Source organism: Conger conger, chromosome 8 (genome assembly GCF_963514075.1).
Source record: "Conger conger chromosome 8, fConCon1.1, whole genome shotgun sequence".
Lineage (NCBI taxonomy): Eukaryota > Metazoa > Chordata > Actinopteri > Anguilliformes > Congridae > Conger > Conger conger.
This window is the reverse complement of record NC_083767.1, coordinates 3,049,963-3,064,568: the sequence shown is the minus strand read 5'-3', so window position 1 is coordinate 3,064,568 and position 14,606 is coordinate 3,049,963. Positions and strand designations below refer to the sequence as shown.

At 48.6% G+C, this 14,606-nt stretch overlaps 1 protein-coding gene across 1 annotated transcript in view; it reads right to left on the bottom strand.

Moving 5' to 3' along the window:
- LOC133135085 (A disintegrin and metalloproteinase with thrombospondin motifs 20-like) overlaps positions 1-13,970 on the bottom strand; it is a 101,101-nt gene extending 87,131 nt beyond the window's left edge. Inside the window, 3 exon segments of the mRNA XM_061251846.1 lie at positions 6,989-7,166; positions 12,935-13,293; positions 13,610-13,970. Coding sequence (XP_061107830.1) covers positions 6,989-7,166; positions 12,935-13,293; positions 13,610-13,700 — 628 coding nt within the window. The 5' untranslated portion in view covers positions 13,701-13,970.
- Positions 13,971-14,606: the final 636 nt, after the last annotated feature.

Sequence of the window (14,606 nt, the reverse complement as noted above, 5' to 3'; positions counted from 1 at the left end):
ACATATTTACACAGGCACAAGGTGTACAGACCGCAACGCCACGTGTCCAAATGTTGAGCCAATATGGTGACCACAACGGAGGTTAATACTTCCATTTTCACCCACATACCTCCCCACGCCAGAGCTGCCAGCATTCCCCACTCCATCACCACAGTCCCAGCAGACATGCGCTGTCTGGATTCAATCAACATTTGTCTTTGACTTTTACAAATGAATGCAAAGTGAAGTTGGTTTATTTTCCTTACAAACACACTTTGGCAAGTTCAGAAAAATCACCACAATTAACTTTGCAAACTGTTTCTGTAAAGAAAAAAAAAAAGAAAAAAGAAGGGAACTTGCAATTCAGTGAACATTAGGAACGACATGTTGATCAAATCCATGCCATAGTCTCTTAAATTCTGGATTTAGCCTCAAGTGTGAGACATGAGCACAAAACTCCAAAATAGGAAAACTTGCTCTTGTTCGTTGGTACCGGTAGACCATAAAAGTTAAACATCTGGAAGTATTATCTTCTGTCCCAGTCAGCAGAAAAAACACACATGCAGTAAAGAGCCACGAGCCAATCAGTCAGCTGAATCTGAGACAGCCAGAGCTGCAGTATTTGGATGATAACAAACGCCTGACACCCAGTCCCCCAGAAACACCATATACAGCGTGCATCTGCCACCGCGGCCGGTGTGCATTTCACACGGGAGGAGTGGAGCGCTGGGCGCGGCAAGCGGAGGCCATGTTGGGCAGTCCCACTGCGATCGAGTCCCAGCCGGCTGCAGCCCTGCCTGGGCACTGCCTGACGCTGTGAGCCGGTGACTCATTCATCTCTCACCCGGGGGGGGGCCACCAGGCTTTACATCATGGGGGGGCCACACTACTGCCAACCATTATATTAGCCAATGAAAACGTGGCCACCGGCGTCTTTGAGGTGGAAATGTGATTCAATACAACCTTTTACACATCCATCCAAACCTGTGCTACAACCTGTGACACCACGGCTATTTAAACCACTGGCTCAAGGAAGCATGACTTAACCATGATGTCACCATGTTATGGCTCTACACAAGGCACGTAGCCATTACATACCACAGGACTACAGAACAGTGACAGGGTGCGGAGACCAGACTGGACTCATCTCACTGAAATATGGACATACGCTCTTAAAAAGGGGACATTATTACTGTTATCAAGGCCACTTTGGGCCACCCTACACCAGCCCTGTTTAACTCCACATCTGTGAAGTGCACTCGCAGTGCTTCTGGAGAGAACACCTGGAGCGTGCGGTCAGGACCCAAACGCAGAGAGAACACCTGGAGCACGGTCAGGACACAAACACAGAGAGAACACCTGGAGCGTGCGGTCAGGACCCAAACACAGAGAGAACACCTGGAGCGTGCGGTCAGGACCCAAACGCAGAGAGAACACCTGGAGCACGGTCAGGACACAAACACAGAGAGAACACCTGGAGCGTGCGGTCAGGACCCAAACACAGAGAGAACACCTGGAGCGTGCGGTCAGGACCCAAACGCAGAGAGAACACCTGGAGCGTGCGGTCAGGACCCAGCGATGTCTGCCTGACGCTCTCCCTCAAAGAGCCCTCGGTAATCCCAGCACAATACACACACCGACAGCAAACCATAACCATACCCTCAGCCTACACTTTACAGTGCAGCTGTCAGCGGCAAAACCACCCAGGAAAAGCACTCTCACACACACTCATACACTCACACACACACATTCCCATCACACACATTCACACATCCCCTCTCACACACACACACACACACACACACACACACACACATTCCCATCACACACATTCACACATCCCCTCTCACACACACACACACACACACACACACACACAGTTTCATTCTTTATTTAACTCCACATTTGTAAAAAAGGCCCCAAATATAGTTCTGATGTCCTTCACTTAGCAAAAAGTATACCAGTAGGAACTATCCAGCAATATGCATCATTGCATAAAAACATATGCAAACACACAGGCTGGAAGTAGAGTAGTTATTTACCTTGTTTAGCTAAATAAAGTTCAGTCTTTTTTTTTGTGCACGTGCGTGCCTCACAGACACGCAGCTGTCAGGATTAAATAACTATTGTCCACTTCAGCTTCTTAGAAGTGTGTTTGTATTTGTATCCGGCTTTGAATAACAGTGGTATGTTCCCCACATGAAGTCAGAGCCAACCCGCCAACCCGCACCAAGAGAACAGCAGAGAGAAACGCGTCTACAAGACTATGCACTTACTCATTTTTACAAGACCACATCAGATGCCTGTACAAAAAAAGGACAAAAATAATTCAGACTGGAGTTATTGAAAGGAAAACCACTAATGTAGTACTTCACATCATGTAGCACAGCAGCAATAAAATCTCAAGAAAAGGTCAAGGCGACCAAAAGGCCTAGCGTTTATATTCCCGCTGTGTGAGACCTGGCTTTCAACACCTCCTAAAGAGGCCGGATTCAGTGACACAACATCGGAGATTTCTGCTGAGAGACAGGAGGGAATGGGCTTGCCGTAGGAAAGGTTATACGCCACAGAATGCTCCATTAAGACCCGCTGAAATAAAACAGCGCGGTTTCCACTTTGGGTTTCTGATCCGCTCGTAACCCAGAGCCAAAGAAAACAGGGGAAAACCCTGGAACCTGGAGTCACATGGGATTACGGCAAGCAGATGCTTGCAGAACGTTTTCAGATTTCATCCCAAAACACAGTCCACTGTGAGCTCATCCCAAAACACAGTCCACTGTGAGCACGTTTTCCTTAGAGCACTGAAGCAACCAGCAGCGACATCTGGAGAAACGTGTCCGCTTTATTAAAGTTTAAACTTCAGAATGTAAATAACTAAGAATCCAGAGCCATAGGATCATACAGTGCACATCAGACTGGAGTGTTGAGTGGCAGTGGAAACGGGATTAATTATTCTGTGCACGCTGGTATGCATATCAGTGGAACAACAAAACTTCACCCGTAAACAACTGTGTTCTTCTGTGAAATATGTTGTTGCAGGAATCCCTGTAATGTTATAATCGGTAATAGTTCATGGAGCAGTGCAGGTATGGGAGTACATAATAAATAAAGACCAGTAAAATCTGTCAGCATTTGTTGATATCATGACTGTGAAATGAACTGTGTCGATCAATGCCCACCAACTACACCAACTACACTAACTTCTTCTGACACTGAATTGCATAAGTGTGTGAGGACTCTAGTATCAAAATGTCAGCACACACACCGTCTCACACACACCATCTCGCACACCGTCACACACACCATCGCACACACCATCACACACACACAGACCGTCACACACACACAGACCGTCACACATACACCCACACCATCACACACACACACACGTCACACACACCGTCACAAACACCGTCACAAACACCGTCACACACACCATCTCACACACACACACACACACACACACACCGTCACACACACACCGTCACAAACACCGTCACACACACACACACCGTCACACACACCCCATCACACACACCATAGGTCTGCTGCAAATGGATGTGAAAACGCTACTGAGAATGGATTTGTTGTCAAGTTTGAGAAATTCCTCTTTGGGCAATCAAAGGTCATTGTAAGAGGCTGGTTCCGGAGAATTCCTTTCACCTGCATGAACAGGACAGTCAGCAGGTTACACCTGTCTATTTCACCCACCCCCCGAAACTCTCCTGACCACCTCAGAGTTAAACACAAGACCCCTCTTTCAGGGTGACAAAGAGCAGAGACCACCCCACCTCACAAAGAGAGCCTTATACCTCCACACCCCCACTCTGCTGATATTTTTCGTTACATCTACTTTTTTTATTTTGGAAAATAAATTTTTACAGAATTATTTACACTTAATGTTGGCTGTGAGTGGGAGTCATGACGAGACAGAAAACCAAAATTAAGTGATTGCTGAAACGTTCCTGGTACAGCAGGAGCTGAGCCGGTGGTCCCCAGTGTGGTTTAGAGACTGAGGCCCCCCAGTGAGTAAGAGAGCTGTTACCCCCCTTCCCTGGGGAGTGTAACCCCCCTTCCCTGGGGAGTGTAACCCCCCTTCCCTGGGGAGTGTTACCCCCCTTCCCTGGGGAGTGTAACCCCCGCCCCCCCCGCCCCTGACCTGAGGCACCTGCAGCCGAACCTGACCGCCAAACCTTTCATCTCTAATGAAATTTATAAAAGTTATTAAAGACATTAGAGCTTTTCAAATGAAAGCACATGAAATCCTCTCCTTCCTGTCATGATGCACAGATTGTGGCCAAGTATTATCTGTGGCAAAAAAGTTTTTTTTTTTCTTTTGTTTTTTTTTTGTAAAGTTGTGAAGTTGCACAAGGCGATAGGACTGGGGATGGGGGGTGCAGGCGTGCCCATCATCTCTACACCACGCTGGTCAAAGACGCTGAATCTCACTGGTGCTTGTCTGGCGTCGGACTGAAACTGGAAACGGAGGGGGCTGGGATGGAGCTGGGGGGGGCTGGGATGGAGCTGGGGGGGGCTGGGGGGGCTGGGATGGAGCTGGGGGGGCTGGGGGGGCTGGGATGGAGCTGGGGGGGGCTGGGGGGGCTGGGATGGAGCTGGGGGGGCTGGGGGGGCTGGGATGAAGCTGGGGGGGGGCTAGGGGGGCTGGGATGGACGGGGGTTTGGGGTAAAAGCCGTGAGCACAGAGGCAAGCCAAATCCAGCTCTGACGGCAAGCCAGGTGCAACACAAAAACACACAAAAACACACAAATATAACAATCTAAGGACACAGCAAATCACCGGGGGATTCCACAGTCCTTACGCTAAAACAAGAGCAGATAACAACTAGCTGTGCATAAAACACGCTACAAATCAAGACATCTTTCACTTTTGTTGTTTCTCTTAAAGAACGGAGAGAGGGTGAGAGAGGAGGAGAGAGATGGGGAGTGGAAGAGAGAGAGAGAAGGGGAAAGAGAGAGAGAAGAAGGAGAGAGGAGAGAGAGGGAGAGAGAGGGAGAGAGAGAGAGAGAGAAGGGGGAGACAGAGAGAAGGGGAGAGAGGGAGAGAAGGGGGAGAGAAAGAGAGAGAGAAGGGGGGAGAGGGGGAGAGAGAGACAGAGAGAGAGAGGGAGAGAAGGGGGAGAGAGAGAGAAGGGGGAGAGAGAGAGACAGAGAGAGACAGAGAGAGAGAGAGAGAGAGAGAGAGAGAGAGAGGGAGATAGCGGTAAGCGGCCTGTGTAGTTCTGACAGGAGGGGATGCGTTGCAGACGCTCCTCTTCAAAGAACAGGTTATCCGCTCATCTCTGAGGGGGGGGGGGGGGGGGGGCACAGGGGCGGAGGGGGCGGGGGGGGCACAGGGGCGGAGGGGGGGGGGGGGGCGTGTGCTGTCTTTGAAGACAGCTGCAGGTGTCCTTCTTTGGCCTTTTCTCTCTCTGCGTCTCTGTTCTCATTCCACTGAGAACACCGCGGAACACGCAACACGCAGCAGAAGTTTCAGAAATATACTCCTGCCGTTGCCCTTGACCAAGGCACTGGCCTCAGAACTGGAGCTGGTCTCTGGGCACTGTGCTGCCCTCTGCTCCTAAAGTAAGTAGGAGGACACATTACCCCACGGGGTTCAGTAAAGTATAACTAACTCATCTAACCAGAAGGACAACCAGGTATCATACCATATCACACCTTAAACACATGCCGTCTGAATATTAAAGAGAGAAGTCAGGGTTGGGAAACCAAAGTTATAATAATGATGTAAATGAAACGCAGGGTGGTGTGTTCCGAGGCCACACCCTGCCACAGTAAGGCGCGCGCTCTCTCACATTCCCCGGAGAGCGTGGGAGGCCATGGAGACTTCGTCCTGGCCCAAAATGCCGCTGAGGAGCAGGTTGGGCCCCACACAGACCCCCCCGAGATGAAAAGGGAGCGGGGACCCCATCAGCGAGGCCATCGGCCGGGGGCCAGGGGTCACCCCCAAACCCCCAATCACCCAATCCCCCAATCCCCCAAACCCCCAAACCCCCAAACCCCAATCTCCCAAACCCCAATCCCCCAAACCCCAATCCCCTAATCCCCCAAACCCCAATCCCCCAAACCCCAATCCCCAATCCCCCAAACCCCCAAACCCCAATCCCCCAATCCCCCAAACCCCCAAACCCCAAAACCCCAAAACCCTCAATCCCCTCCCGCCCTGAGACCCTGAAAGCAGTGGCATCGACTCGGCCGGCTGCGGGGGTTCAGACCCGGAGCGAAGCGCGGCTGGTGATTAAAGATTTATCGCCGGAACAAAGGGCCGCTCACACGGCCGCCCTCCAGACCCCCGCCCCACGGCTGATCTCTGAGGTGTGAGGGAATCTTTTTGTGCTCCTGCGTCTTCAGCCAATGAGGCAAAAGGCTATAAAAATTCTAATTTTAAAAATAAAAAAAGGGGGAATTGAATACCCAGTTTAACACTCGATCCTCTCCTCCCGCCCTAAAAGGAACGGTTTCACAATTCCGCAAAATGTTTTTTTGGAGGGAAAGCTCCGGAAACATCAGTGAAGGCGAGCAGCCAGAAACACTGAGCTTGATCACCGGCAACATTCTCATTAAAGGACTTCAGCTCCGCTTTAAATGAAATAAGTGTTGGGCTCAAAGCCACAGCCAGACTGCGGCCACTTCACCCACAGCAGCTGCACACAACGTCTCGTTAAAGGAGAACTTCACCCCAAAACCTGGAGAAAATATCTCCACAAGCACAACTCAAAACCAAAACCTTTTTTAACCTTCCAACAGAATCGGGATCAATAAAACACAACAACACACTAAAATAGGGTTTAGTTTACACTTTAAATGACAAAACCAGGAAATGGAACCTAAGGACATCACTTAAAATGGTGTTGTGCAGTTACAGATGAAAGACTTGGTTTTGATGCAAGATACCCTCAGAATGGTTGGCATGACTGTAAGACGGACCGTACCAATGTATGATTTTTGGGGGGAGCTCCCAGGTGTGCAGAGCAGCCCACCGCAGACCTACCTGAGGCAGCGCAGGGCTCAGTGCGGTTCGGCGGGGAGCCGGGCCTCGGGCCCCAGCCCTTCCTCTCCCTGTGGTACATCAAGTGAGGTTTGCTGTGCTCGTCCTCGTAGTCCTGCCCGTCCGACTGCGTCAGCGGCTCCAAAAAATACTCCCCGCTGTGGGCGGAAAACGTTCCGATCTGAAAGAGGAGGAGGAACGCCGTCAATGCCGAGAGGAAACCGCTCGATTTCCCAGAGTAATCAGGACGGGACGGGACGGGGCAGAATTCCATCTCTGTGACTTCACTGAGCCTCTCAAATCCACCCACTGTGATCTGGAATTCTGTTATATGGAATTCCGTAAACGGGAATAATGTGGAGCAGAGGGAACGTGGGAATATATTCTAATGGCCTGTGCCAATAGTCATACCCTGTCCTATATGCAGAATCTACTGAAGGACATGAGGATAAATAAATATTATGACTTCCTTTTGTATGATACATATATTCTTCTTACATCATCATTCATCAGAATTGACTTATGAGGTTTCTGGTTCGCGGCACAGTGAGGTACCTGAAATGTGCACAGTGCAATTGAGTTCTCCCGCATTGAGTGTTATAATGTGCGTTTTTCCTCTTTCTATTTCTGCTATCTGTTTATATACGTAAGCCACTCACACGCTCAAAGCGTCTCAAAACAAAACAGGGAACAGCCACAAAGATAGCACTGTTAGTGTCACTCACAAACCTCACGTCATCACGTTGGCATGTGTGCCGTTTCCAGTATGGTGGTACTGTAAACCAGCAAAAACAGCAGTAAAACCGCTCAAATGAATTAGTCATACATACAGAAGACATACAGTTTCATATGAAATTATAGCTCTTACCAAACATCCTATATGTTTTACGTATATATTTATACACATCATCTGGATATTTGACACTTTGTTGAAAGTGTGAAAGCTGACCTCACGATAAGCACTGACTGCTGTCAAGGAACTAACAACACCGATCCGCCAACTGATGCCTCCGCAAAGCTCCTCACGTTAAGCACAAGCTCAGTCAACACCGCGGATCAAAATGTTTATGTAGGCAGGGCACAGGGACATGGGATATGGCCGGGCTTGTCAAGGCCACTCCAGCACCGCCTGAGGAAGCCACGGACATGGCCATCCAAGGAATCACAACAAGCGGAAAGTGGAGAAATGACATCACTCTGGAATGATTCCCCAGCTCCATGAACTCCCACTGTCCCACACGGAATCACGTTTTCCAAGAATTCTTGGAAAGCTTAGAAAAACAACAAAGAGATGTTGTTCATCTGTTCAGCACTTTGATATATTGGAGAGAAATTAATAAGAAATCCCCCAAAAATGTCAAAACGAGTCCAACAGTCGCACAAATATGTGGAAGAGTTTTTTCCTTTCCATTTGCAAACATGGGTTCATGAGTTCACCAATCCACAAAATTAAAAAGGTAACATTTGCCTTCATTTAGTGTGAGTCGCAATGTTAACTGAAACCAGGCCCGTAGCAGCAGCGATTTGAATGCAGAATCGTGACAGAAGGCTCATTTCACAGGTCCTTAGCGGGATGATTGCTCACATTCCTAACAGGACAGAGATGGGCGACACATGACGGAGACACAGTATTTAAAGTTGTAGTTGTAGTGTGTGGTCGGGAGACGTCAACCACACACTCCCACCTGAAGTTAACACATATTTTCAGGCCTTGTCAATGGAGCCACCACATTACAGCACCTGACGTTCAAGCAAACAAATAACTTCCAAACCCGGAGAGAAAAAACAAAAACGCCAATGAAAATGTTGAGCTGTGCGTCAGTATGAGACATGGGCTGCTGTTCCCCCACTGGTGCTGAATGACACCTGGAGTTGGGACTTCCTCTCCGGAGCTTGACTGAGGCCACAAACCCCGCTGGGGCTTTGTGGGGAAGAGAGACGGGGAGGGAGACCGACTGAGCCCTTTGTTTCTGCAGAGGACGTATAAATCTCTCAAGTCAAACGGAGGATAAAGGAGCCAGCTCCTGATCTTTGCACAGACATTCATCACCGCCAGTGTGCGGAGCGCTGTGTGTGGAGCGTCGCGTCAGACCATCGGCCGGCCGTCCAACGGGAACGCTGCGGACTCGCACGCCACCCCGGCGTGTGAATCACGGGGACCAGCTCCCGGGAGACAAAAGCTTTCCCACACGGGAAACCCCCGATTCCTCTTCCTCATCCTCAACCTCTACACAACACGCCACCCTGAGAAGCATTCCTACGACAGCCCATTAGGAAAAATCCAGAGGTTCTCTGGAGTTATTGTTCCCGATTAATCCGGAAATAGGGATTTCCAGAACCTTAATGTCTCTGAGGTCATAGCTATCTTTCTTTATTGCTGAAAATCCTCTCCTGCCATCAGCCAATAGAGTGCAAAGCGCTGAACATCCTCTCCTGCCATCAGCCAATAGAGTGCAAAGCGCTGAACATCCTCTCCTGCCATCAGCCAATAGAGTGCAAAGTGCTGAACATCCTCTCCTGCCATCAGCCAATAGAGTGCAAAGCGCTGAACATCCTCTCCTCGTATCAGCCAATAGAGTGCAAAGCGCTGAACATCCTCTCCTCGTATCAGCCAATAGAGTGCAAAGGCTCAGGGTGTGTGTGTGTGTGTGTGTGTGTGTGTGTGTGTGTAAGTGCTCTGCCTCTGCGTCAGATAAGAGGACAGAAGTCGCACCCCCGCTGCTGTTCCCTCAGTGTCGCCCAATCAATCAGGACCAATCACATTATCTTCCCTGCAGATTGGGGCACCCTTGATGGTGCAACTTCTGAGGGGTCATTGGGGGTACACGTTTCGCCTGTTGGCTGCCCCAATCTACCACAAGGGGCATCTTTCTACGCTGCACAGAGAAACGGGCCCTTATCTTCACATGGCGTGCAGACGGTTTCAGAGGGCATTCATTCACTCTTCTTCCTCCTTTTGATTTTTTTTCCTCCCCGCCAAATTTGACTTGGGTTCCCAAAATGACCCCGTGTTCCGATGCCCGGCCATCTCCGCTGGGCGACCTCATCACATCGAAATGTGAACCGAGGCCAACATTCTCCAGCGTTTAAAGTTCAAATGTTCAAGAAATAAAACTGGGGGGATTTAAACGGACGATGCGTTTCAGGGTGTCGCCACGTTCAGCCGCATAACCCACGGGGCAATTCAGACCCACAGTCCTTATGTTCTCCTGTGATTCCTACTCTGAAAATGATCCAAGTTACATTTTACAAATGCATCCAAACAAATACGCTCCAATACTTGACGTCAAAGGCATCTGACCTCATGTACTGGGGACATTTGGCACATAGAATGTCTGAACAGAATTATGGTACCAATTACCAGATTGAATATTGGGAACACATGTATAGAGTCTTCTGGAACTAAATCCAAAAGACAATGGAGAAGGTTAAAAAGTTAATTGACAAATAAAATTTATGAGAAAGATAAAATATTAGTCTGCCTATAAAACTACAGTGGTAGCAAATAGTCATATGTGATCAGTATAACCCACAGGAAACTTAATGGAATCTAATGGATAACATTATTTTAAATGATTGACAAACTGCAACAGCAATTGGGTTTCCCATGCAATAATCCACCCAGGGTTTAACACACCAGGGTTTAACACACAAGAGCCAGGGCAGGTTTTTATCCATTTATAACAAACATTTTAAATTCCTTTTTTTGGGGATCATTTCAATTATCTGCCCCAGGTCTCCTGCTGTCCCGGGGCAGAACAGGACCAGAACCAACCGGAACTGGGCTGAGGACTCTGTCCCGATGACCTCAGGTGACCCATGACATCACCCTTTGATGACATCACCCTATGAACACAATCTGATTATCACCCTGGTGGGAGAGAGCGATGAGGGAAACGCCCCCCGACACCGAACTGAAAATAACCTCCTGGCATCTCCTGAGCAACAGCATTCGCCCTCCCAAACCAGAGGAGGCTAGGCTAACACGTCCCGACACAATACAGAGCCCCTAAATACACACCCTATTACACCCTAAATACACACCCTATTACACCCTAAATACACGCCCTATTATACCCTAAATACACACCCTATTACACCCTAAATACACACCCTATTACACCCTAAATACACACCCTATTACACCCTAAATACACGCCCTATTACACCCTAAATACACACCTATTACACCCTAAATACACACCCTATTACACCCTAAATACACGCCCTATTACACCCTAAATACACACCCTATTACACCCTAAATACACACCCTATTACACCCTAAATACACGCCCTATTACACCCTAAATACACACCCTATTACACCCTAAATACACACCCTATTACACCCGAAATACACACCCTATGACACCCTAAATACACGCCCTATTACACCCTAAATACACGCCCTATTACACCCTAAATACACACCCTATTACACCCTAAATACACACCCTATGACACCCTAAATACACGCCCGCTAACGCAACAGGGGAAATACCGCACAGTCACACAGATGCCGTTTAAAGTGACAGCCAAAATAAACAACATCACACGACAAGTCCAGGGGGGAACCCAGCGTAGACACTGCTCTCAAACACACACCTTTACACACATTCCAAAAGGAAGATTACGAGCAGACTCTCTTCTTGTGAGCCTAATCTAACAAACCAAAGAACATCACACCCTTATCAATAAATGTCAAACAATCTGCGAACTGAAAGCCGTGTGTCCTGGATGCCCTGTGTGCCCTCGGGGTGGCCTGTAGCTTAGTGGTTACGGCAAACGACTGGGACCCGCAAGGTCAGTGGCTCTAATCCCAGTGTAGCCACAATAAGACCCTTAAGGCCCTTAACCCTGCATTGCTCCAGGGGAGGATTGTCTCCTGCTTAGTCTAATCAACTGTACGTCACTCTGGATAAGAGCGTCTGCCAAATGCCATTAATGTAATGTAATGGATTACTAATAGGGGGCGACATGGCTCAGGCAGTAAGAGCAGTTGTCCGCCTGGGCGGTGTCGAAGTGTCCCTGAGCAAGACACCTAACCCCAAATGCTCCTGATGAGCTGGTCGGCGCCTTGCATGGCAGCCAATCGCCATCGGTGTGCGAGTGTGTGTATGTATGAGTGAATGGAGAAGCATCAATTGTACAGCGCTTTGGATAAAGGCGCTATATAACTGCCTGCCATTTACTAATGTTTCATTTTTACTCCAGTGCACCCGCCACAGCCACAGTTACTGCAGTGGGCTCCAGCCCTGGTCCTGTGGTACTGCGTCTGCCGGTTTCTGTTGTTACTCTGCACTTAATTAACCAATTAGAGCAGATAAAATATGCTACAGCCCACAGACTAAACAGATAAGAGGTATAACATTTAAGCTAAGTGACTTTTCAGGAAAGACCTGCACCCAGTAAATCGAAGGGTATGGAGGGAATGTCGAAGAATGTCCATCAGCCTCCCTTCGCACACAAGCTCGAATGCGCTCCGGACAGGTACAATGGCGGTGGTTAAGCAGACAACGGGTTGTGAAACTGCACACACACACACACACACACACACACACACACACACACACACTTGTGCTGCAGTCAATTGTCCGGCGTAATTGATAAAGTCGCAGCACAACAAAACTTCTGAAATATCACCCAGGCAACCGCGCAAAGCGTAAGTCTCACCACCGCTCCGTGAGGTCCGGGGAAACGCGTGCTCCCACCCCCCACCCCCCAAAACCACACCATCATTCCCGATACGCAAACGTACAGCGACACATGGTTGCGTTGCACTGAAATGAACTCACTTGCTCAGAATATTATGAAGTACTTATATGGAATGCGCTCAAACACAGATATGGATTCATGCACAGGCCTACCATGAATTAAATGCGTTTTTCAAAATAATACGGCGAGACAAGCGAACACGGAAGGGTTAAATAAAAAAACAATACTCACTAGGCCAGTGCATAAACTGAAGACTGCAGGAAATTCGCTTTTCGCGTTGACATGACCGCTGAAAAAGCAGTGCCTCATATCAGTGCCGTCTGGGTGAGAGACCGTGGCGTTGCTGTGTTCCGCTCCTAAGTGTGTCACTCTGTAAGCCGGGGCGATGAAGCCGGAATCAGCTGTTAAATTGAGGTGAAAGCGTTGTCCAAAGGCATCAATTCTGTAGTGCGCCCGTAAACTCGAGAATTCAGCATCTACGCTCCTCCGTCTTCTTCTGAAGTGCAGCTTGTGCGGAAAGGTTTCCCCAAAGTCATTTACACGAAGCGGGGTGATTATTTCATACGATGACAACTGTTTGATGAAGCTTTCTAAAAGATAAAACACATGAAATGTTTGTTGAGACCACACAAAAACTATGTTGCTGTGTGCTAATTCACATGCAAACTTTTTTTTTTTTTTTTATCATGCATTGAAATTTAAGCCATGGCTAAACAGCAATCCCGTTTCCATAAGTTCTTTAAGAGGTTTCAGGCAAGCGAGCTGTGGGGCAGACTTGAAGCATTCCTACTTTATTTAATCAACTAACTGAACTGACCCAACAGCGCCATTACCACCTGTTAAAAACGTTTCCCTGCGGAGAACTACATTAGAATATTTAACCGCTCGATCAAACGGAGACGTTACCTTGCTTTGGATGTAATCGGTATTCCAGTGAATTCCATACGAGAGCCGAGAGATGCCACATTAGTCCAACCAGCCGGTTTGCAAACTGCATGATTTCCTCGGCGAAGAAACCACGGCTTTTCGTCTCCGGGGCAGTACCTTCTCAAGCCGCTCTCCCCCCTCCTTCTCCCGGATTGTCAGCAACAGGTCGTGGGATCTGTGGAGCGTCTCTGCAGCGCGGATCTCGCAAAGTGCTTCGTCCTCATCGCATTCCTAAGCAAGGCTTCCGCGATCCTCTGTAAAAGCGCCTAAAATTAACAATGCATCCTAAAGAACTGCGCGTATGTAAACTATATCTATGCAAAGAAGTGATTCGTGCCAACTACACTTTCCCTCGGCCATCCATGGAACAGCCCGGGGTCCTCTGGCCACGGCCAACATCAAATCTAAGGAACGCCTCCGAGCCAGTCAACCAATCAAGAGGCAGCTTGCATCTTCCTAACTTCCTAACTTACCAAGCGCTGGCAGAATCGATCTCCCGATTCACGCTTATGTGGTAAGAGAAGATAGGGCTGCAGCGAAAGTGTGTTAAACGAAATCCCCACGGTGCTCTGGAATGCAAAGTACTTGATTGTAAACTTCACACACCGTTACACACATCGCGCAAGTGTGGCAGCCTGTTTCGATGCTTTCAAACTACAATTCTCCTCTCGACTGCGTAGTAGCCTACTTTTTAAACGTACCGACTTTTTTTTGTTGGACACATTTGAAGCTTTTGTATGGGATTAATCTAACGCTAATTTATAGCTTTCTCTGGGGTTTGTTTAGCACGCTAATTGGCGCGTACGTAATGCGCATTTAATGGCTCAGTCGAATAAAACGCGTATTCTTTGTTGACATCGCTGATACATAATTATACGGAATGGCCGCAGTTAATTGTCATGTGCAGTGAGTTCATAACCGCGTGTCCATTGTGCACGTCCAGCCCGCGCGGACCAGCGCGCCCTCGGGAGTCCCC